Consider the following 24,831-nt stretch of genomic DNA (forward strand, 5'->3'; position numbering starts at 1 on the left):
CAAGGGACTCTGTGATCAGATTGAACTGAAGTATCTGACTTTAAACAGAAATGCCGAGGCATAGAGAGATGGGTGGATCGTGCAGAAACCTTCTTGTTCAAAGAGACTGTCAATCGAAAAGGATTCTATTTGAACAAGAAAACAAAAATGGACTATTATTAGGCCCGTTTGGTGTGTTGTTTTTTTAAAACGAAAAAATCATATTTACTGTGTGCATTTCTTAAAGGATAGTGAAATGGTGAAAAATGAAACCATCTTGAAGTTGATGATTTGTTTTTTTTCCTTTGGCGGAGGTGTCATGTGAGAGTACCTATAAGAAATGGGTGTTTATGCATGCATGTTTATATAAATATCTATAGTGACAGCAGCTTCCATAAATGGGTGTTTATTACTGTAGTGATGTCAGAGAATAGGTGGAGCTGGGCTGTCTGTCAGCCTTTCTCTTTTGTTTTTGAGCAGACTGCAGGGAGTCTTTTAATTTTGTTTTCAGTGTGGGAGTTGAAGCCAGACAGAGCAGCTGTACTGTAGCTGTACTGTTGATCTCTCTGCCATGAAAATACTGTCTCTTGATCATTTGGTGAATTTAGAATTATAACTGTTTTCAGAAGTGACTTTAACCCGATGTGCTTCTGATAAATGTTTTGTTTTTAAGTCGTGTGGATGTTAAAAAGGAAATCTTAAAGGATTACTCGTGTTGTGGTCTTTAGGGGTTGCATTTGAATTGATGGTTACAAAGATGTTCACTGCATGTTTCAAAAAGGTTATCTTGAGTTCATAGAATAAACATTGTTTTGCTTTAAAACTTACTTTTCCATTTAAGCTGTATCACAGCTGTAGAGTGGGCCGTTTGCTCCACATACCACAATCTATTAAACGTTGTGGGTCACGTGAACTCCATGATACACATTGCCCATAACACAACGCATAAATACCAAGTGGGAAGTCGGCAGAAATAAAGTCTTCAAAGGAAAGCCAGAGGCTGCTTTCAAAGATGACTCGACATGTTCTGGTGGCAAATATCTCCTCTACAACAAAATCCAATGGTGATGTCAATGGCTGTCGCGCAGAAATTGCATTCCAGAAGAATAGAAAACAAGAATGATTGGTCCGACCAGCAGGATAAACAAAAGATGGAAAAACACGGGAAGAAGTCAAATCAGCCAATGTGCACTGATATTTAGCGACAAACAAAAAAATAACTGCTGCTGCATAGCACATCATGGCTTCATAAAAGGAAAGCATGAACTTTTGGAATCGAAACAGCATCATGAGCTAGAAATGAAGGTACTGGAGAGGACACAGGATGTTCTCCGGGGGAAGAGAGAAATAGAAACTCTGGAACTTCCCTCTGAGTTTCAACGAACATAAATAGTACACCAGAAACAGTTCATTGAGAAGGATCATCAAGTCATAAACCAGCAGTACACAAAGATGAACTCCCTTGATCACATCACTGAGTCTCCAGAGAGAGGGGAAAGCTGAATGAAAGGAAATTACCTTAAATTGGAGAACACACTTAACCAGTCGAAAAAGCATGTGAAGCAAGTGAAGACAACAACAGGAATGCTGCGTTTGGCTGCAGAACCTACAAACGGCGATAGGTGGATTGCACCAGGAAATCAAGGAACTGAACATACAGAACGAAGAGCTAAAAAGAAAGATAAGATTTATGGAAACCTGCCTGCAAGAGAAAAAGCCAGAGCTGAAAGTCGTGATGGATAATCTCAGAGATACCAAAGAACAGCAGCTCAGTGAAAAGAACAGCATATTCAAACAACTAGAGGAAAAGCCGAAAGCCAAGCCTGACTATGACGAGGTTAAAACGAGCTCAGTATCCTGTAGTCGATGGAATGTATAGCAATAGAAGAGTCTAGATTACAGAACACATGCGAATCCCAAAAAATTATTTCTGCTGGAGAAGAACCGTTAATTGTAATATCGAAAAGCAACTCTGCATATCACCACCAGATACCTAAGTTCCAGCATTATATCTAGACCAACAGCTCCAGCCCAAAGTCCAGCAAATGCAATATGCAGAAACCGAGAATCAGAAACTGCGAGGCACCCTTGAGGAATACAACAAGGAGTTTGCAGAAGTCACGAATCAGAAAGTAACAATAAAAGCACTTGAAGAAAAAAAAATCAACGAATATGGGCAGACTTTGAGCAGCAAAGCAGAATGCCTTGCTTTTGGGAAAGAGCGGAAATATGGAACGAAGTAAAGGAAATGGAAAGGAAGTTGGAGAAGACTCATACATTTTTGGCTCTAAATTAGAGGAGGCTGATCACAAGATTCAAGTGTTACAGACAGCCCTGGAATCAACTCAGACTGTGCTATGTGATTTGAAACCAAAGTATGATGCAGAATCAACTTTCAAAGTAGGTGAAATTGAAGTTCTTTGGCCACGTTGGAAAGAACCAAGCAGAGGGCAGATGTGGTTCAAAGTGAGATAGAGATTTTACTTGAGCAACTTTTCTCTGCTAAAAACTCGCAGCAGCTGAACACGCAGATGCAAAAAGCTCTGGTGTGGAAGGAGCTATCAAAGTGTTAACATGATCAAGTCAGGAAATTGAACTGGCAGCAAAGGCCATGAGATCATTCAATTAGTTGAAGATGCACATAGATTCATGGCAAACTTAGCCAATCTCTGTGACACCTGAGCACGTCAGGTCTCATAACTATATATTTCACGCTCACTAAATATATAGGTCAAGGTGTATCTCGGTACCAATCGGTCTTGAGCGGGAAAACAGAAAAGAACATGAATTGTTCATGCTTCAGCAACAAATCTTTCAAGATGCAAGAAGTCAATGGTTCTTAAAAAATAGCCCAAATAATACAAGACGGGTCAACATGTATTTCAATACACAGCAAAAATAAATCTTCCGGAAACAAAGACACTTCAGAGGCAGAAACAGTTACAACCTTGATCGATTGAACTGATTAACAGTCACTTTTGCATGATTGTAGTTTTGCATGATCGACATCAACGCATGTGCGCATAGTGCCAATGGACATGATTGTGATTCTAAATGATGTCGAAAAAAGGAGGATGTAATGCTAGGTAGACTATTATCACTCTTTAATTTTAGTAGACTATTATCATAAGTATTTATCTTATATGTTGTACTTTTTACTGTTGGACTTCGAGCAACCGACCTGCTGGTTGTGCGAGTATGTAGTCACGTGTCCCAGACACAGCATGTGTTCCAGAAGAAGGTCCGTAAGGAGTTGCTAGCAGTCGCATATTAGAGTAGTTCTGTAATTTCTGAGTGTACGTTAATGGTAGACCATTATTTCCAACTGTATTAATCTTATACATAATAATGATCCTTTAGAGTAATGTTAGTAATAGTTTTGTTGTAAAAGGAAGTCTGATGTTACTTGTTCACGCTGACACATCAAAATCCAAGATGAGCATAATCAAAGGATATCACAACTGCGTCACCACACTAATGTATTCTGCTGCCTCTTCTGCTTTCGTGCCAAAACTATCAAGATTTAGCATGCTGGGCTGCTTTGCAGCAAGCTCACTCGTGTGACATAGTTGAATGGCACTTTGAAGCTGCAGGTCTGTTTCCCGCAGTAGCTAATCCAGCACGTTATCATTGGAGGTTCCAAATACTATCTGGTCTCGTATCATTGACGACCAGTGTGCTGAAGTTCCACGACTGCACTTTAAATCCTAAGTCAGCGCGGAAGCTATCAAATGCCTTTCCCACATTTTGAATGCACATACGGAATTTATAGCGCTTGAAGGTTTTGGGGGTTTTTTCGAGCGGAGAATTGCTGATGGAATCGATTCTTCACTTATTCGAAGCTTTTGCCGCCGTCTTAATTTTCAAATGCAGACATGTTGAAGATGTCAATTGCTTGGGGGCCTGCTACAGTGCGCAACGACGAAATTCGCCTCTCATTGGACTGTGCCTGCAGACCAAGGGCTGTATCATAAACTTTGAACAGCTTCTTAAACACCCTCTAATTTTCGACTACGTTATGAGTAAACCAAACTTGTTGAGGTGTGTTGATCTCTTCCATTCCATCCTTCGACGGTTTACCGCGTGTTGGGCACAATATGCCAGAGGCTGGCAAGGTTAGTTGCAAAGATTTCTTTTTTCATAACCTGCATTCCGTGTTTCGAATTTTCTTGTACAGAATCTTCAAGTTCGTGTTAGATTATCAATCCTCGTACCATGTCGTGTCCTGTAGATTGTTCGGAGTGATTAATGAACTACAAAGCACGTAGTTTGTAATTATTTATTGCAAAGTAACTGTGTGGTAAGGTAGCCAGGATAAATTAACTAAGACACAACTACAAATAAACCACGTTTGTGGAACTATTGCAAGTACGATTATATCCCAGCACTATCAACTCCCAGATCACATGGTGACGTGATTTTTTTTCCAATATCAGTGATCGGAGGTCATGCATAACACGATGGATAAATTAGCCTTGAGAATATCATCACACATACAATATTGGCATTTGTACAACTTTTTTACGTCCTTGATGAACGTGACCTCAACTGAAATATCTCCTCGCAAATGACGTGAACTGAAAAAATACATGGAGACACATAACCACACGGAATCAAGGTAATGTGCACAGTGTACCAGAAATAATATTCAACTAGTCCATTCGGCCTGCCATAATTCTTCTAGAGCAGATATGAAGTTGATATCCTCGAATCTACAAGGCGTTCTAAATTAATGGACAGCCCATTCATATGACGTTCGGAATCTAACAAGGCTATCATTGCGGCAACAATCGTATACTTCCTCAATTGCCTTCTTATGAATTCACATCAGATGTACAGTTGGAAGCTAAAGAAAGTGGTAAGAATAAAGTGTTATTTGCTTGAGAATGTATCTAACTCGGCCTCTCTCGTTACAGATGTTCAAACGTCCATATTGTTGCTGTCATTCTCATTCCCGTTGGCTAACACATGCAATGCATTTCAAATCTATTTAGATATATATCTGTCTATATACCTTTCCACATATCTATTATGTATTCTTCTATCTATCTATTCATCTATCTATATATCTATTTTTGTAACAACATTTTATCTATGTATTTATCTATCTATCTATCGATCTATCTATCTATCTATCTATCTATCTATCTATCTATCTATCTATCTATCTATCTATCTATCTATCTATCTATCTATCTATCTATCTATCTATCTATCTATCTATCTATCTATCTATCTATCTATCTATCTATCTGTCTGTCTGTCTGTCTGTCTGTCTGTCTGTCTGTCTGTCTGTCTGTCTGTCTATCTATCTATCTATCTATCTATCTATCTATCTATCTATCTATTTATTTATTTATTTATCTATCTATCATTCTATCTATCCGTTGACCAGATGTGTCCAGTTTGTTTAACTTCGTTGTTTCTCACTCAGAGTATCCTGCCTTGAAGCTGCTGTGAACGTTTGCGAGACAGCGTGCATTTATACAACTCAGTGTTGCCTTATGACGGAATTTAAACTCTTTAGATCAGTTCAAGAATTATTAATGCATAACACTGTAATGTATATACCTATGGTGCCTGATTGGCATACCAAGAAATTCAAAGCGAAGCATCAATGTTGCAAACGTTGCATCGTTTCGAAACAATTTTTCGGAAGATGATTTTCACCCAAATCGTGGAAGGTATTATTTAGACTGAATAGAAATTTTGCAGAGAAAGACGAGTCACAAAATCTTTGAAACACAATTTGATGAAGCTGCAGTTTTAGCAGCTGAATCAGCACGGGCATTTCCTAATTGAACAGCAGTGTCACCCTTCATGTGCGCAACACATTTAATAACTGCCAATTGACGGGGAAGCTGAATAGCATCGAGGAGATTTTTAACCCAAAGAACATTTTGAATGGGAATTCCCACAGAGGTGAGAAAACCTCGCTGTTGCCAGAGGCAGCCGAAATCATGGGTCACGCCAAAGGCATATCTAGAATCAGTGTAAACATTAGTACTTTTGTCTGTGGCCAAAGTACATGCTCAAGTAAGGGCGAATAGCTCGGCTTTTTGTGCAGAGACAGGGGTCTGGAAGGCTGCTGCTTCCTGCACGTCAGTGTCGGTTACCACGGCATATCCCGACTGTGGGACGCCAAATGGGGAAATGGAAGAACTGCCATCAACATAAAAAATTAGATCTGGATTATCAATAGGCCTGTCTGTTAAATCCGGGCGAGGTGCGGTAAGGAAATGATTCCGAAGCAAACAATCGTGTGGTGGTTAAGGTTATCGGGGGGCTATTCGAGGAACACAGCAGGATTTAAGGTTGAACAATAATGAAAAGAGAGGTAGGGGTTTTGCAATAGTGAAACCTCATAGAGCTTCAATCGAGCTTGAGTCAGATGCTGGGTTTGCTGAGACGTTAGGAGAGCCACGATAGAGTGTGAAGTATGCACTTGTACTGGTTGGTGAAAGGTGAGATTAGAGGTTGCCTGGACTAACAACTGGACAGCAGTAAGAATTTGCGTGAAAAGGTCTGTCATACATAGGTCGTCCGAGCGCTGGGGCGGTAGCCAGGGTGTTTTTCAGAGTAATAAAAGATTGCTTTGCTGAATCAGGTAGTTCAAACTTAAGAGGAGCATTTTGAGAGGAGTACGGAGTTAATTCTTTAGTATATACAGTAACATTCGGAATCCATTGTCTGCAAAAGTTCACTAATCCTAAAAAGGCTCGCACCTGCTTGGGCGATGTAGGAAATGGGGTCTGCAGTGTAGGAGTAATGCGTTCTTGAGTAAGGGAGCGATCAGTAGCACTAATTAGGACATCCAAAAATTTGACTTGTCGTTGGCCTTTATGAATTTTAGCGGGCGGGATCACATATCCCCATGAATGGAGACTGATGAGCAGGTAAACGGTGTCACGCTCGTTTGTGATGAAATCAGGACTGGCAAGGAGTAAGTCATCAACATATTAAATTATGGTGGAGCCACCAGGAGGTGCTAATGTCGCTAACTGGGACTGACCAAACGCCATTCGGATGGTCTACCTATCTTAGGAACTGGAAGAATCGGGGTGTTACAGGGCGATTGGCATGGTATCAAAATTCCCTGTTGAAGGAACGAATGAATCATGACCGAGACTCCTTCTTCAGCCTCGGGCCGCAAAGGGTACTGTGAAATAGAGGGTAAGGGCATATCAGGTTTGACTCTAATAACAACAGGAGTGACATTAGTGAGACCAACTTCGTGTTTGGAGGCTGCCCATAAATCTGCGGGTAGTTCAGGAGTCGTAGATTGGGTTGAATGATGATGGTGCAGTGTGCCAATGTGGACAAATGGGCGTTTAAAATATTCTAAAGTGCCTGCGGGTAGGGTTTGACTATCATTAAGGAAAGGATCAGCTTGTCCTCTTAGTGCAGCTGCCAGAAATCCCAAGGACTTGGCACTGTAGCCTTCATTGACAGAAAGGGTCACGTGGGGTGACAGAAGTCTCGACTGACGTCATAGGCTGTGGGGTAAATCGACAAGAAAGGCAGACCCTTTTTTTGTCTTGGTAAATGCTCTCCAAATCGGGCGAGGTTACTGTATGATCGTAGCAAAGAGTGACATGTGGATTGGGAATATCTAAGGGAGGTGAAAAGTGTGAGGGACCAAAATCAATCGACCACCACTGTGGAGTAGTGAATAGGGGAAAGTTTCGAAGCTGGGCCTGCGGGATAGGTGATATAGTAATGCCGTTATCAAGGCTTGGGTCACTATATTCTCTCATCTGGACTCTATCAGGTGTTTTAAACAGTGGTACTCAGGGTTAACGTTAGCTGCCAGCATAGAACACAGAGCAATCAGGCGCAGGCACAGCAATTATTAAATCTTGCAGCTGGTGACCTCGTATTTGAGACAGTTCTATAAACATTCCATTATCAATGCACTGTATTACCGCTCCGAATTTGCAGTGTCTGTCTGCCTAATAAGGTCAGGTGTCGTTAGTTGAGGTACATCTTTCCTGCGAGAGTGCTATGAATAGTCAATTTTCAATATTTGCTATTTAACCAGTTTTTTGGAAAGAGACATTACTGGATGTTTATTATTTCTTTTTATTTCAAATGAACTGAACCACCGCCGAGTCTATCTGGACAGCCTGAAACGATCTGAAGTTATTTTAGACAAGAATCTATTGTTAAGTTCCTAACCGTAATCTTGTTTTGACTTTGCTCGCTTTTTTATCATTTTGGGAGATTTGTTATCCTCAGATATTCCTGAACATAAACTAATGGAGTGTTTTAGCCCCTTTCTGATCAAGGTGGATAGCCTAACTTGGTTCTTTTCCATATGCGCATTCCGTTTTCAAGACCTGTCAATTATATACTCAATTTTACTTCTTTATCCTGCCAGCTGGCTAACAAGGAGGCATCCTTCAATTTTGGACAATATTCCCTCCATAGAGCAACTAACCTTTTAGCAGTTGACGCCCTATTATTTTCCTAAACCACTTGTTGAGCTTCTATTACTGTTGATAGGTCTTTAGTTCCTCACACAGCGTTTGCAGTGCGCTGCCATTTTAAAAAGTTGTATCTAAAGTTTTACCCATTGCACACTTTGTCTGATGCCAGATGGTCCTTCCGATTACAATTTTAACAATTGATTAAGGAAATTACGTGTGTGATGTTTTATGTCAGGGTCCGCACGCTTTTTGCTCTGTTTATGTATTGTTAAGCAGAGTTATCCGCATCTGCAGGAGATTATAATTTAAATCACGGAGTCATCGTGCTCTGTACAAACCAATTAACAGCTCGATGGTGACACTGTAAAGATTCTATGCCACCCGCCTTACAAAGTTAACGGGAACCTTTTATCGCGAAGGTTTCAGGTAATAACAAGGACCATGTTGGCATCGATATCTCTTTACCTCTTCCAAATCATCACAGCTTGAAACATAATTTTAAAGTCAAAGTCTGCAAAATGAAATATGAATTCTTTCCCTCTCTAGCTTATCTATCTCTCTCCCTTTCTACACAACTCTGTCTGTCTTTGGAACTCTTGTTGCTCTTTCTCTTTATCTGCCTCCCTCTCCAACTCTGCCTCTCCCTGACTCGCTCTCTTTCGCTCTCTCTAACAGTTCCTGTCTCTTGTCGCTGGCTCTCTCTCTCTCCTTCAATCTCTTCCTCTGTCTCTCTTTCTCTCTCTTGGATTCAGCCCTTGTCCTTGCGGACAAATTTTGAACAAACATTTTTCATTCTCTTTCGAAAACTTTATCTGTGTTATTCCATTTAAGTCAATTTGTACTGATTAATCTTAGAGGCATTAGCTGTTCTCTGAGATGTATTTCTTCGTTTGTCAATTCAGGAAAGACCAACTGTCTGCTGAATTGGTTAATGTTTCCTGCAGAATCTAAGGGCGGAGAACTTGGTGTGATGTCATTTACGTCTTTTCACGCAATCTAAAAACTTATTCACATTTCAGTTACTCTTATTCGTAAAGTTACTTTCTTTTAAACTGATGTAGTGTGAACTGAACAACTTTGGGAACATTTGCAAGAGGAATTATTAATGTTTTGCCATTAGTTTAAAAACAATTCGAGTACGCATTTTGTTGTCCTTCAGAAGAACCACTTGTTATCATAATAAGGCCAGTACAACATTCCAAGCAGTAGTTAGTTAACATCATCTGATCTACTAAATTCCATTCAAAAACAATGTTTAAACTTTAGTCATTATTGCCAGCATGCTTCTAAATTGGTAACTCATTAACTTCACTTCTATAATTTCCTTATTGTGGATCTTTTAATCAACACCTTTTAGTAAATTACCATGTCTTCCGTAGAGAATGGTTGTTCGATATTTGTGGCTTGCGTCTGTGACCGAGTGCGTGTCGCTAAGGGGGATACGTTAGCGGGAGTTTCATTGGTAATGGGATCAGAAGTGGGAGTCCAGACTTGGAACAGTGGAATTGCAAGATCGGGGAGCGCAAAATGAGGGTGGGGTCCAGGGTTCAAATTCTCCTCGTCTTCTGTATCGCTTGAATAGGGGAACATCGGCATGCCAGAGCAACTGGGAGGATCCTCCTTTCCTATAATCTTACGAGCTAGCCCTATTTGTCTGGTGAGAGGAGGTTTCTTTTTGCCGAATTGCTTTTTTAGTGTTTTGACTGTTTTCTATCCCAAAGCTCACATTTCAATTTTAAAGTCTCTCAATTTTTCAATTTGCGGGCTGTATCTCTCCAACTCATTAATAGTGACTGTTCGTTGCGTTAAGTGGACTGTTTTTTTCCACTGTAAAATTAAACAATTTGAAACCGGCATTTGTTTTTTCCAGATTGCTTTTTTTTTCTGCATCAATGCTATTGTCAAAGTTCCAAGATCCCTGTGTAACCTAGTGGCCAGATATCGTTACCTAATTGATTGTTTAAAGCAGCGCTGCAGCCAATCTTCGAATATTACGTTCTTGAGAAGGGGTTTCTAAACACATGAAAAATAGAGGGGAATTGCTGCTAGTTTTGTCTAAAGTTTGTCGCATAATGTCAGTAAAATGTGCCCCAGGCAAAGAAAAACGCTCAAACAAAATTTCAGGTAGCAAATCAAATTGGAGGGTCCTTGACCCCAAAAAATTACTGACAGGGTCCCTGACCCCAAAAATTACTGGGAGGGTCCCTGACCCCAAAACGTATTGACAGCCCGTATAAATCTGATGCGGATGAAAAACGAGATCAAAAAGGTGCCTGACCTGCGGCTAATTGCACAAAAAAAATGTACTCACAGTCAAATTTAGATTCGTGAACCGTCACCTGTTTAGTTACTTCCGTCAGGGATGAGGGGTCGCAGCACAGATCTGAGAGAGAGAGAGACCAAGGTCAATCTTACCTTGTGCCGGCGTTTGTCTCTTTCCTCCGGTCGTGGCCTTGATCACTTTTTCTCAGTCACTCATGGAAGCTCACTTCAGGATATTGGATTTTTTCTCGCAGCGCCAAATGTTGTATTCAATATTTTCCCCGCGTCTTGATTCATTAGATAATCAAAACTGAACTTTATTTCCTAATTAGAACAGACTGCTAGCAGTAAATGGCTGAGACTTTTGAAGTCGGAAGGCAGTAAGTACAAACTGCTGAGTCCGTCCCAAGTCTGCGATAGTACAGAAGAATAAGGCGATTTTTATACATTAAAGGATCAGGATAACATGAATACAGCTTGGTCAGGAATTTGATTGAAAGTAAAACATAAGTAATAATCGTTACAATGGCGTCACCTTGCTGACCTTTAGGGGACTGGAGTCTCATATTATTTTCTTGTCTTTGTTTTAAGAACTGGACAAACTTGTTTACATACAGGCAGAGACAGCTGTTCAGCTTGTTATTTATTGAGACTGCTTCTAGGTTCATGACAAACATTTTGTATTTTGTATCTGTGTCTTAGGTTAAATTCAATTGTACCAAGAAGACTTGGCTAGTTTTCCCATCATGCCATTATTTGCTTCACACAATACCACACAATGCCAAGGGGTATATCTTCATTGTATTTTCCACAAAGAAGATTTCTGAGACAAGTTTTGGCATCCCTTGTCTCTTATGTTTACTTATGTCATTCTGTACGACGTGGAAAATGAAGATCTGTTCAGCCATTGTCGAATTTACCGGCAGCACGAATTGTTTTAATATCGGAGGGCATGTTTCCTGCCAGCGGCAAGGCTGTTTATTGTCCATCAACATTTTTTTTTAAAAATTCAGTCAAGATATGTATTGTCGATGTGCAGTGTGATCTTAATGTCAAATTCGTAAAGACTGCTCTAACATCGAATATCACTTTCAGACGTGTAATTTAAAATGTAACAAAGAGGAAGAATATAATTCAAGGGAACCTAATGAAAAATTCCCAGACCCCATCATTTAAAATTATTTCGCATTCGCCCAGCAGCAAATAGGCTTCAGAAAGTGTGAAGTAGTTGCAGGCCACGAAGTATCATTTGAAATAAAAAGGACTGTGACAGACGATACGTGATTAATTCCTGTCTGGCGAGCAACTCCTGACACAAACCGGCCGATATTCAGCCAGCGCATGGATCATGCCATGCAGCCAAAAAACCAGAAGAGCGAAGGAAGTCACGCACATCGTTCTAAGGCATTAGCTGCGGCAAAACAGTTGATCTTAAATGTCCCAGGCAAGGTAAAACAGATTACAAATCTCTAACGAACGTGGGTGAGATTTCGAGGAGTGATCGGATGGCCTGAGTTAGGGTTGAGCCATCGAGTGTTTGGGGAGCAGGACACGGACGGGAGTCGGCCTGAAATTGGGTGGCGATCGGATATGGGTAAACTTATGATCGGAACGAGAGTGTGTGGAGACAGCTCCCGAGTGGTTCTGTAATCTTGTGAGGTCCACGTGTTAGTTACACTGCGATTTGGGGCTGAAGTGAGGTGGCTGCAGTTGCTGCCTGCTGGCGTGCAACCGGGGCAGTGATCCATCAGTCAGAAGCATTTTTATCTCTTCACATTTTTTCAAGAAAACTGTGAATATAACACTGGATGAACGGTACAAAGTTGTGCTTCCATTCGCTTTTGAATAACCCAGGGTGCGACGCAATTTTCCAGAGGAGGTTAGGGTTTCGGGACAATTTTGTGCATTAAAGCTTATTGGGAACTCTCGAGGGGTATTCTGCTGCGTATCTTCGGGAACCCGCCAAATTATATGTTGTTGTGTTACGAGGTGTTACTTGATTCTCATTGCGGCACTTAACCCTTCCCAATCTTTACAGATGCGCCATCGAAATAATCGTATCTGGCTACATCACAGCTTGGAATGGCAACTGCTCCGCCCAAGACCTCAAGAAAGTAGATAGTCCAGAACACAGGCCAGTCCATCATCCGACTCCTTCTCACATCCATTCACTGTGTCTATCCCTCCCGCTGCCTTGGGAAAGATGGCAGCATAATCAAAGACCACTAGCATACAGCTTATTGGCTCGACAAATTTCTTCCATCGGGTAGAAGATACAAACGTCTGAAAATACGTGCTAACAGATTCAGAAATAGCATCTGCGCTGCTGCGAACAGAACCTGACTTGTCGTTTAATGAACTGAACTGATCTCTCCACGCACCTTCTGTACTGTGTAGCGTTACAATCCGTATACTTCACCTGATCCCAATGTCGAACAACTTATATTGTGTATTGATCGTGAGTCCTACGTTTATCATATATCAATCGATCTGTCTGGACTGCATGCAGAACAATATATTCCATTCCACGTATTTATCCGTGACAATAAATCGAAACTTAAATCAAGATTTATGTACTCCCATGTTTAAATGACCTCCTAAATGTTGACCTACATCTTTCATCTCCAGTCTTCTGTTTCAGCGCACAAAGGAATGGAAGGACTACTCTATCACCATTTCCTGAGATGACATGCCAAGAGATTCAACATGTCGCGCCCGAGACAAAACATTGCAACTTGCATCAGCATCGATATGAAATTTCACTGTGGTTAATTAGACATGGTTAACGTTGATGTGGAGATGCCGGCGTTGGACTGGCGTGAGCACAGTAAGAAGTCTTACAACACCAGGTTAAAGTCCAACAGGTTTGATTCAAACGGAAGGAGCCGCGCTCCGAAAGCTCGTGTTTGAATCAAACCTGTTGGACTTTAACCTGGTGCTGTAAGACTTCTTAGGGTGTAACGTGTCTGCAACGACAGTTGATGTTCACAATAGACTAGTAAGAAGTCTTACAACACCAGGTTAAAGTCCAACAGGTTTGTTTCAAACACGAGCTTTCGGAGCACGGCTCCTTCTTCACCTGAAGAAGGAGCCGTGCTCCGAAAGCTCGTGTTTGAAACAAACCTGTTGGACTTTAACCTGGTGTTGTAAGACTTCTTACTGTGCTCACCCCAGTCCAACGCCGGCATCTCCACATCATGGGCACAATAGACTACGCATGTTCCTAAAAACTACCTGTAGGATCTCTTATTTTTGTATCAAAATAAGGCAACCATCCGGTTCAGTGAAGGTGTCAAATAAGATGTAATTGCTAATTTGTCACTCAGCATACTTGCTTCAGAACTGAATCAAAACGTAGATCAAAATAGTACATAAACTTGTCAATATGGAGTGAAAAAGCGTTAAAATATAAACACAACAGAAATGTAAAGTAAATACGTTGAAAATGAAAGTAATTTCAACCGGTGCTTTAGGAATTCCGGAAGGCTAGAACTCTGACCAAAAATTAATCAAATTCTGACCAAACCGGCATCTATAGATTCATCACTTATTTATTTTTTGTTGGTTCTATCTCTAAGCTTCCTGATTCGTTCACAGAGTGTCAATCACTCCACAGGTGATTATTTAATTAATCATAATCTCTTACTGAAGATTAATTAATATTTACCTGACACAGTACTGTTTTCCACCCCCTTTCACACAGAAAAAGCCTTTATGTCATGACAAATCACTAGCCTTTTAGTGTTATTTCACTGTTTCAATTTGCGAATTATGTCTGCAGTGCAATATATTGTTTCTTTAGGTCGAATTTACATGGAACTTATTCGACAAATTGCTGGCGGACATTTCACTCATTTTTCAGAATATTGATTATACTACTGGCAGACTAAGTATTTCTACACATCATTTTATTTCGCTGTATGTATTTAGTTCACTTCTTAAACGACCCCAACACTTAATAAATCAAACACTGACCATTTAATATTACTAAAAATATGACCGACCACTCATCCCCCCCCCCCCCCCCCCCCCGCGATCAGAACTATGAATTCGTCATTGCACAGACCTATGGAAAGGTAACCTAATTGCTCTTGTTTGGCTCGGAAAGAGTAAATTCTGCAGAATGGAAAGGGACACGATTTCACGACTTTCAAGTATACATTCTCAGAAATTTTTTTTTTAACGTTCATCGGTGTTGCTGCTATAGTGTGCTTAGATGGAACATCCATCTGGACTTGTTACAAGTATCAATTCGTGGGGAAGTAGACATCAATTGAACGAATCAAATTCACACCATATATAAATATGGAGAATAGATTGCTTCAGAATTTTATTTGCTCAAATGAAACATGCTGGCGATAAATAAAATAAATTTGGAAATGTGTGTTTTTTTAATTACAGAACTAAATATGCTCAGTAAAGTTCTTCAATGGACAGGTTGGTGCATTGTATGTATATCTACATATGTGTGTGTGTTCGCGTAGTGCTGTTGGCAATTTCGCATTTTGTCCAAATTAAAACATACTGTCATATTCGTAAGACGATTCAGTGTTTCAGTCACACCTATCTATTTGCAAAAAAGGCATAAAACATGTTATAAGGAAACCTACGGACAGTTTTCCTTTTGTTTCAAGATGGTGGAATCTTCAACTTCTTCAGAACCTTATATTGGTAACCTGGGCCCCCAATGTCTAAAGCATGAACACGATTTTTCTTGCTATACCTAATTTAAATGCACGTGAAACCTCCAGCTGCATATCACACGCCGGCTTGAACTCGTTTACAGAGGACGGGGAGGAATGTTTCCCTCAAGAATTTGATAAGCATGATCAGCCGACATTGTCGCACGAGAGATCCTTCCGTTCTTTCAATTTAAAATGTAGGCGCTGACCTTGGAAGTTCTCAGGTTATGTTTTAAACGGCAATGTTGATGTTTTATAGAAGGAAATACGACTGACAAGGAGACAGGTAAATTTGCTCCTGCCGTTCATCTTTAAGAATACATAATTAATCTGCTTAATGTATTCACCAAGTCAGTGCATTCTTCACCGCACGTATTTTATTTGCATTTTCAATGATTTTCTGAGAATCATGTTTTAAGCAATGGATTTCCAGCTTTTTAATCTGAGACTTGGAGACCAAGTGTAAGTCAAATGATGAATACCAATTTTTATTTCGTGATTAGATGCGGAACATTCATAGTTTTGCACCATTCAGCCATTGGCAGCAAACCATGACTCAATTTCACAATGGTACCTGCCCACGCAAAGAATTGTCTAGCTCTGGAGCACCAATGCGTTCCAAATTAGCAGCTAATTTATTTGGAGCGTCATGTGAAAGATCGAATTATAGTGCGTAACGAGGCCATTAACTTTCGATATGTGTCATAAACTATTATGCTATTAAACAACTTGTGTGGTCATTTGTCGATCGTGCAACGATTGAAGGCACACAGGTTTAGAAGGTACTGCAGTGGTGAGAGGGGTGTGAGCCAAGTGAGTTGAGGGGGTGAGGTTTGTGGGCTGAGGGTAATGGTGAGGGGGTATGGCTTTCAATTTAATTTAAGAACCTTTAACGTCACAAGTAGGCTTATATTAACAGTACAATGAAGTTACTGTGAAAACCCCTAGTCGCCACATTCCGGCGCCTGTTCTTCGGGTACACAGAGGGAGAATCCAGAATGTCCAAATTGCCGAACAAGCACGTCCATCGAGCATTGTGGGAGGAAATCGGAGCAACAGGAGGAAACCCAAGCAGACACAGGGAGAACGTGCAGACTCCGCACAGACAGTGATCCAAGTTGTTAGTTGATCCTGGGACCATGGCATAGCGAAGTAGCACTACCAACCACTGTGCTACCAAGGCGCCAATGAGGTGTGTAGGCCCAGGGGTGGAATTGGTGAGTGATGTGTTGTTTGACGGGGGTGCAGAATCATTGAATCATACAATTTACGCCGCAGAAGGAGGCCATTTGATCCATCGGGTCTACACCGGCTCTTGGAAAGAGACTCTTAATTAAGACCATGGCTCCACCCTATCAAGGTAACCCAGCAACCCTTTCTAACCCAAGGGCAATTTAACATGGCAAACCCACCGAACCTGCACATCTTTGGACTGTGGGAGGAAACCAGAGAACCCGGAGGAAAATCACACAGACACGGGGAGAAATGCAAAGGCCGCAAAGACAGTGACCCGAGCGAGAATCGAACCTGGGACGCTGGCTCTGTGAAGCCATAGTGCTAACCAGTGCGCTACTGTGGTGCCCTTACTATGCTACCGTGTGGGGGGAGGTGTTCACAGATGTGTCATGGGCATCCGCAACGAAGCATGCTTTAACTTGCTCGCCCGCCGTCAACTGCCACCTTGGTGACATCCCTTTCCTCTGGGCCATCGACCAGGTCAGTGCCGCTCATGGTGAGGGGCCGCAGGTCTGCTGGTCCCCCTCCGGTATTCCCCCGCTTCTCGCGTTTGTGTACCGACTTCTTATGGGGTGGGGGCAGATAACACAAACACAGACACCTTTAGAATATCAGACGCATGCAGTCTTTGGCTTGGGTAGGTGATGGCTGCAGCGGCTAGGGCACCCGGCCATGGTGGATGGCATGTGTGCTGGCATGTGGGAGAGAATAGGGCTCGGCTGTCCCGCGGGGGCGGGGGAGCGGATAGTTTAACGTGTGTGTGGCAAGGGTGTATGCCAACTCACCTTGGCCCTCCTGAGGAGGTCGTGGAGTTTCTTCCGGCACTGCTGGCCCATCCGGTCAACGTGGCCCATGGCGCTGACCGCAACTGCCACGTAGGCCTTGGCACCAGGCGGCTTCCCTCCTCTGCCGGGGTATAGGGTCATCTGGCTCGCCTCCACGGCGTCCAAGGGGGTGTCCAGCTCGTTGTCCCTGAACCGTGGCGTGGCTCTCCTTCCAGACATCTTGTTGGATCGATAATGTGTGGCGGCACATGAAAGTTAAATTCACAAATCTCCTCTTTCATCAAAAGAGTCAAAAGTAAACCCAAAGTCTCTACAATCTCCTGATTGGGTAGCACCATCGTTTATGTGTGGCTGCGGGGTCGGAGCCTCATGTGCGGCAACCACGGACTCGAGGAATCCGGGACCGTTTTGCATGGAGTTGATTGTGTTCCAGGTGGCAAAGATACTGGGCAATTTAAAGTTGCTGCAGCAGTGCAGTGCAGCCATTGTGCCCTTTTTCCTTCCTTAAAACACAAATCTTCCCACGCTAGACTCAGCATTTTGACTTGAATTAACATCGGTAAATCCAGTCTTCATCTCAGAAACCGGGAATCCTGTCCAACATATTGAACCTTGTCTTCGGGAAGAGGTCATTGTCATCAATTAACATCAGATAACCGTGTTCCTGTGTGCTGTGCAGAGGAAATAGGTTGTCTGGAATTGCGAACTGTCACTTGTGCTGGATGCATACATCAGCTATCGAATGATTTGAATAAATTTATATTGACATGGTTGGGAGTAGGGGAAGAATTAGGCCATGATTTACTGCTAGTGATAGATTTAAGGACCCCCCCCCCCGACAATTGAGGATGGCAACTGGAGATGGCCCATCTATAGGTAGACGTTACCAATAATTGACATGGGAATACCTAAAAGTAGTTGAAGCTGAGCGCAAAACGATTTGGTAATATTAATGCAATTTAATCGAATGCGAAAAGTATAACTATGAAAAAGAAATAGGTGCTTCTTTCCTTGTTGAACTAATACAACATCTACAAAAAATAAAAATAAAGTATTCATACACGTCTGTTTATTTTTGTCATTTGATAGAGTAAATGTTATAAATCATGTTACTGTGCCAAGGCATTTTTAAGCTATTAACTGAAATTCTCAATCTATTTTTTTTAAAATGCTAGTCCCTGACTGGGAGACTGCGAGCATTGACTGACCAGGGATATCACTAACTTCATGGCGGCATGCTGGCCAGTAAGATGCATATTCGTGCCTCATAAAATGTCTCCCCAGTGAACAATGGGACCAAAAGAAGCTGCAAAACGGCGACTCTCATGTTTCTCATTCGCATTCTGCCTTGCTTCTATGTGTATTCGAAAATATGAAAATGGGAGTACACAGTCTGTTCGAGGCACGTGACCGCATAGACATTATTTTGTCGGCAAGTGCTGTGGCTTGTGTACATTTACAAGCCATTGCCTAAATTATCATGCCCCGATAACAAGAGATGAGACGAGCGAAGATAGAATTTAACGAGAAGCGACGTCAAAAACATTAGCATAAATTCTAGTTTCCCTCCGAGATTAAGTTAAATTGAAGCTTTGCTTTAATATGTATAGAATCAATAACATTCGTGCTTCCACAAGTTAGTAATTCTATTTTCGTTGCTCAGGCACCTTCATATTTATATTTCCGATATATATTCCCAATGTGAGCAAGATGGCATGCAATTGCTTCATATTGAACTGTGACCCACAGTTTGGAAGAGTTATTATGAAAAATGAGCAGTGGGGCAGTCTCAATGCCGATTGACTGAAAGGCACTCGTACATGCATTGCATATTGTTAACATCAAGCCCAATTAAGAAAACAACATCTTTAATATCACTGAGAGAAGCTCAGTCCACAGTAAAGTCTAAACACCAATGCAAAGATAGACATTTGCAGCACTGACAACATGTTTGTGGTAAACGAAGTAATATCGTAAACGAGCAGCGGCACATGAAAGTTAAATTCACAAATTTCCTCTTTCATCAAAAGAGTCAAAAATAAACCCAAAGTCTCTACAATCTCCTGATTGGGTAGCACCATACGTTTAGCAGAGTTTCGAAAGGATGAGAGGTGAACTCACGAACCATCGGGTGAATTTTCCACTGGTTGTTTTCTCTGTTCCACCAGGAGCAAATGCCCACCTGTGGGATTCCCGGAGGGGTCTGGTGGCTCCAACTCCCAAGAGTTTGAAAGGGGGTGCGGTTCTCCATCCAATGATTCTGGAATTGCGAGATGCGATCAAGTGGAGAATTGTGCATCAGTCAAAAATGTATACAGCTGCCCATCACCAAACGCTATGCCATGTTATGGTGCCCCGAGGGCAGCGTGAATACACTCTACGGCGCACGCACACTAAACTTCGTTGGCATTTCATTACCGGACTATCCCAGTATTCACTGTAGCTGCCACGATGCTCCAAACCTGTCAGCGTGAATTACGGACAGGGTGGTTTTAACACTCCGGGAAATTGACGGCGTTTATGTTGACGAAGAGAGAAGAGGTAGGTCTTGTTCCCAGCGGAACAACCGCGAGCTGCCTGTTCTGCCACTCGCATGGCTGGTCGGGTGGGGTGCGTCTTCTTAATCGGAGTAGTAGCGAGGGTGAAAACAGGATGGGCCACAGGGTTGGGTGTACGCCGGACCTGGGTATCCAAGCACAGTCCGCCTTTTCTGCGTCTTACAATACATAAATGGTGCTGCTTGCCCACCGTCCACCCACCATGGAACATGGTTGTGTCTTTCGACACTGGGCATATGGGTGCACCCACTCCACCCCTCTAGCCCTACACCTTTCTCCACCTCCATTCCACCTACATCCCCCCACCTTCCCAACAATCGGCGGTGGGGCACCATAAGGGCCACCAACGGCCGTCTATGGTATTCACTACACGAAGGATGCCGGTTGGGGAGCAAGGAGTTTACTGCTGGCACGAGGAGTGAGGGCCACCGGTACCCCTACCGGCAGGGGCGACTAGCCGTGCACAGATGGGGCCAGGGTGTGTGGCGGAGTGCAGAGTAGCGGAATGATCCATATTCAGGAGGTGATCGATGAGACACGTCCCTGACGAGCACTGGCACACGAAAGGATCTCCTTTACGAACGCAAAGGAGTTTCACTCTATGACCATGCAGCTGCTGTATGACCACGATGTACACAGAATTCAGGTCTGTGCCCAGCACTAATTCAGCATGTACACATTCCAGGCACACACCAGCTGAGGGGTTTGCTCTTGAACGGCATGGGTTACCCACTGAATTCATAGCTGACACATCTTTCAGGGGGCCACAGACAAATGCCAGACCCACTGTAAATACACATCAAGTGGTGCATCGTTACTCTGAAGATGTGGTTACACGTCTTTGGAGGGGAGCTCCAGTATTGTGCGAGGAGACTTTCGCACATCGTGACGTTCTGCGGCATCCGGCACAACGTCGCGAAGCAGAGGGGTAACTTGCTGGAAGAGCTGATGTATTCCAGGCCTACTCCTACGAGGATAGGCAGGCTTTTGGGCCAGGGTAGACACAGGAAACCACACAACTTGTGCGTGTTAGCCGTCATTGGACGAACAGCTTCCAGAATCATGGACACATGGACCAGGCAAATGAAAAAATACCCTGCACTACCCACAAACTCCACCCTAACCGCAGCTGATCAGCCCCGCCTCATGCCCACCCTCCGTGCAGCAAAGCACCCGCCCCTCCAAAACTCCGCCGCCTCGGGCACCTGCATCCCCTTGAGAGTTTATACCTGCCTCACTACGGGTTGCATCCCTTGGGTTGGCCGCAAATGGGATAAGGCTGATGATGACCCACTCTGTGATTGGTTCTGATGCTCCGCATTGTTTGACAACATCGGAATCCTGCCTAAGGTAGGGCTTCCCCGGTCCACTTGTATGATTCTCCCTTGAGAGCTGGACATTATGTCATACGGTCACCACAAAACCTTGGGTTACCAACGGTAGGCACGGGATGAGTTGCGGTGGAGATGGATGAGGGTGGGGCGCGGTTTCAGGATGGTGCCTGGTGCCTGACCTGTGGGCCCTGCTCTTGACCACTTCCAGCATCCATCCATCCTACCAGCGCCTTTCTACAGCCTGCCCACATCCCTGACATTTCTCATAAAGCTGCTAGACAGGTTGAAAGGTGTGAACAGATTTTCATTGTGAACATGTTTCTAAGGCTTGCGCCCTAGCCTCTAACGTCAACCGGTGTGCTGCACACGCATTATAACTTCAATGGCGTCTAACGTTTTGGCCCTATGGGCCATAACGCTGCACCTATGTCGATCCGGAGGGTGGATGCTGCCTGGTGCGATCACTTCCTCGTGGTCACGGTCTCCTGAAGCGACCATTCACGAACGTTCCCCGCGTACGTTGGGTTATCTTAGGTGCCACCTTTTTCGAACCGCTGCTCATCGGAGACGCCTGGGACAGGAGGCGGACTCTGTGTTCTGTGAAGCTCCAGTGCTTCCCCCACAAGGATTACCGATGTGAGCCCCATCAGCTCCTCCTCCCGCGGGATGCTGCTCGCGTCAGGCTACTCATTGGTTCGCAGGGTGCGAACGGAACGGGATACTTGGTGTCGCCCGACCCCTCGGCAGTGCCTGAACTGGAGACGAGTCATTATCTCGACCAAAACCTCAATGCTCGCCGACTTGCAGCACAGGGACTGGGCCATCGCCCTCTGGGACTGTACCAGGACCCTCGGTGACAGGCTCATGGCATCCAGCACACGGGCAGTGCCCTGAACAACAGCAAGCATGGCCCGTTAAGACAGGGCCAAGTTCTGAAGCGCCGCTGAAATGTCCACGTTACTCTGGCACTTGGCTGTCTCTGAAAGGGCGGACTAGTCGTGTGTCTCGGCCACCACACACTCCGAGTGTCACAGGCATTGGAGAACCTGACACATGGCCGATACCTGCAGCCCGATGGTCTCCACTATGAACGACACGCATGCAGTATTTGCCTGGCTGCACTCATGCCCTTACCCGCTTCGTGCATCTGCAGGCGGTTGGACTCCTCCAACTGCACCTGTAGGAGCTGTCAGATTACTGGTAATACCTTATGCTATCCCGAGCTCTGTGTCTGTATCTCCAGCATCTGGAGTTTTTTGGACGGCCGGTAATGCCTGGTGTCCGCCACACTCCGACCGTCAGCTGCCTCAGTGTTTCTGACCTACACCTAACGTACCACTGCCCTGAGGTTGGTGGCGTGGGGACGAAAATGCACAGAATCAGGCAGTCGACTGGGGCATGCTTAGATCATGGGCAGTAGGTTGCATTTGAGACCAGGGTACCCTGCCATTGCTGGTTGTATGGATGCTGGCATGTGTTGAGAATTGGAGTGCAAGCAGCCGCCGGCCTGTTGGGTTTAGTTGCCCTCCAGCTGGGTGGATGGGGTGTTTGTGGAGCGGGGTGCTGTCAGGTGCACGGTTCTAGCTACTCACAATGGCCGCGCTGAGGGGTTGGTGCAGCATTATCTGCCGCTTCTGGACCATCCTGAGGTGGTGGAGTCCACGGTGTCCAATGCCTCTGCCACCTGTGCAAACTCAACGGTGGCGGGTGGCAGCCTCATTTTTACCATGGGGAACTGGGTGCTCAGCCTCTCTTGCACAGCATCCAAAATCGTCATGAGATCCCCATCTGAAAAATGGTGAGCAGCTCTTCACGTTGCCACTTCGTTGGCTGGATATTTTGTGTGTGAGGAGTTGAGTGCTACTATATGGCGGCAGCTTGTCTACCTGAGTGAAAATTCTGATCGGAGTGAATTAGACACCGTTTACTTCGTAATCGCTCGTGTTCCACCTGGAGCTGGTTCAGCGCATGAAAGGATGCTGAATTGCTCCAGCAGCAGCTCCGTTTCCACTATCGACGGTATGCATTTCTCCATACAGGCACCGGCGAATAACAGGCCACTCTACACAAACTAAAACGGGTACCACTCAATGAACGTACAGCTGGACTGTGACCACCAGCTGCGCATTGGACAGGTCTGCGCCCGACCCCTGGGCAGTGCGCACGATTCCTTAATTCTGAAATACTCGGAGATTCCTGACATTTTCGAAGGGCAGAGCCAGCAGCCAACACCCCCCCCCCCCCCCACACACACCACCCGCCACGCCCCCGCTGAGGGGTTGCCTCTATGTGACAGGGGTACCTTCTGTAGACATGGCTAATGACACCTATCCGGAAACCGCAGAGCAATGTCGCACCCGTTAAAATGATGACCGTACAGCTAGAAGGGGTGTGATTGACCAATGGTTCGGCTGCTTCAAGGTGCGGTTCATCTGCCTAGACTGCTCTGGAGAGGCTCTTCACTATGTATCTGAGAGGGTCTCCCTCATTGTGTCTGCCTGCTGTGGACTTCACCACATCGCGCAGCAGAGGTGTGATGTGCTGGAAGAGGAAGATCAGGAGCAAGGTAGGCCTCGTCGTCCAAGGAGGATACTGGGGAGTGGACGATGAGTCGGACATGGGGACCAGGCAGGCAAGGGATGATGCACAATGTGTGAACCAGGGCGCTCTGAAAACCTCCAGGTTCACCGACAAGGGGACAGGGTGGAGGGGGTGTGCCGGGCAGGAGAAAACACACCATATTCCAAGCCAAGAGACTCACATTTCCCATTCTACCAAACTGCCCACTGACACACCCTGGAGCGTTCCGAGCTGGGGACCCTGGGATGGAAGTAATAGCGGGACAATCGATGGGATGGAGGATGATGACAAAATACAGTGCGGTGAGCCTCTGTGCTACGCATCGTATGACAATGACGAAGTCATGCCGACGGTTGCACCTTCCACCTGTGTGATCGCTGAAAGTTAGCTGCCCAGTCTTTTGCACGGTGCCGTCGAATCTCTTGTGTGGGTGTGCAGGGGGTGCTCGGGGCGCCTGAGAGGGGGGAAGGTTGAGGCCCTCGCTGCTTAACCCCTCGAGGCTAGCCCGGGCCAGCCCACCTCCACACACGTCTGAAAGAGTACCGACGCATGTTGTAACGCTGGTAACATGTGTTTACTATGAATAAATACTGATAGTCTGCGCTCTAGCTCATGTAATTAAAATGTGCCCTGCAGTCGTGCCAAATTTTCTACTGTCTAAACACTGGCCTTACAGACCCTAATGCTACGCCTATGTTTTCCCCGCAGACACTACAGCAGGAGTGGAGGCAGCCTACTGTGATGCCCTCCCACGCAACAAGGATCCCCGTTGGCGAACATCCCCTGAGGCAACCCAAACTGGATGGAACCGTCAATTGCGACGTGGTCGCGCCCCATTGTGCCTACTACCCACTGGTGGCTCTACGGATAGGGGGGGGGGGACAGTATCAGAGGTGCTGCAGTGGTCCGGTACCTCTCCTGCGGGAGACACCGGAATGGAACCCATCATCTCCGCACCCCTTGTGATGCCAGGTGGCACCGGACTA

The 24,831-nt window shown here is 44.4% G+C and overlaps 1 protein-coding gene across 1 annotated transcript in view; it reads left to right on the forward strand.

Moving 5' to 3' along the window:
* LOC119976528 overlaps window positions 1-24,831 on the forward strand; it is a 291,544-nt gene that overhangs the window by 153,769 nt on the left and 112,944 nt on the right. Inside the window, exons 10-12 of the mRNA XM_038817080.1 lie at window positions 4,811-4,837; window positions 15,072-15,107; window positions 15,612-15,638. Coding sequence (XP_038673008.1) covers window positions 4,811-4,837; window positions 15,072-15,107; window positions 15,612-15,638 — 90 coding nt within the window. The remainder of the gene's footprint in view (window positions 1-4,810; window positions 4,838-15,071; window positions 15,108-15,611; window positions 15,639-24,831) is intronic.

This window comes from Scyliorhinus canicula, chromosome 13 (genome assembly GCF_902713615.1).
Source record: "Scyliorhinus canicula chromosome 13, sScyCan1.1, whole genome shotgun sequence".
Lineage (NCBI taxonomy): Eukaryota > Metazoa > Chordata > Chondrichthyes > Carcharhiniformes > Scyliorhinidae > Scyliorhinus > Scyliorhinus canicula.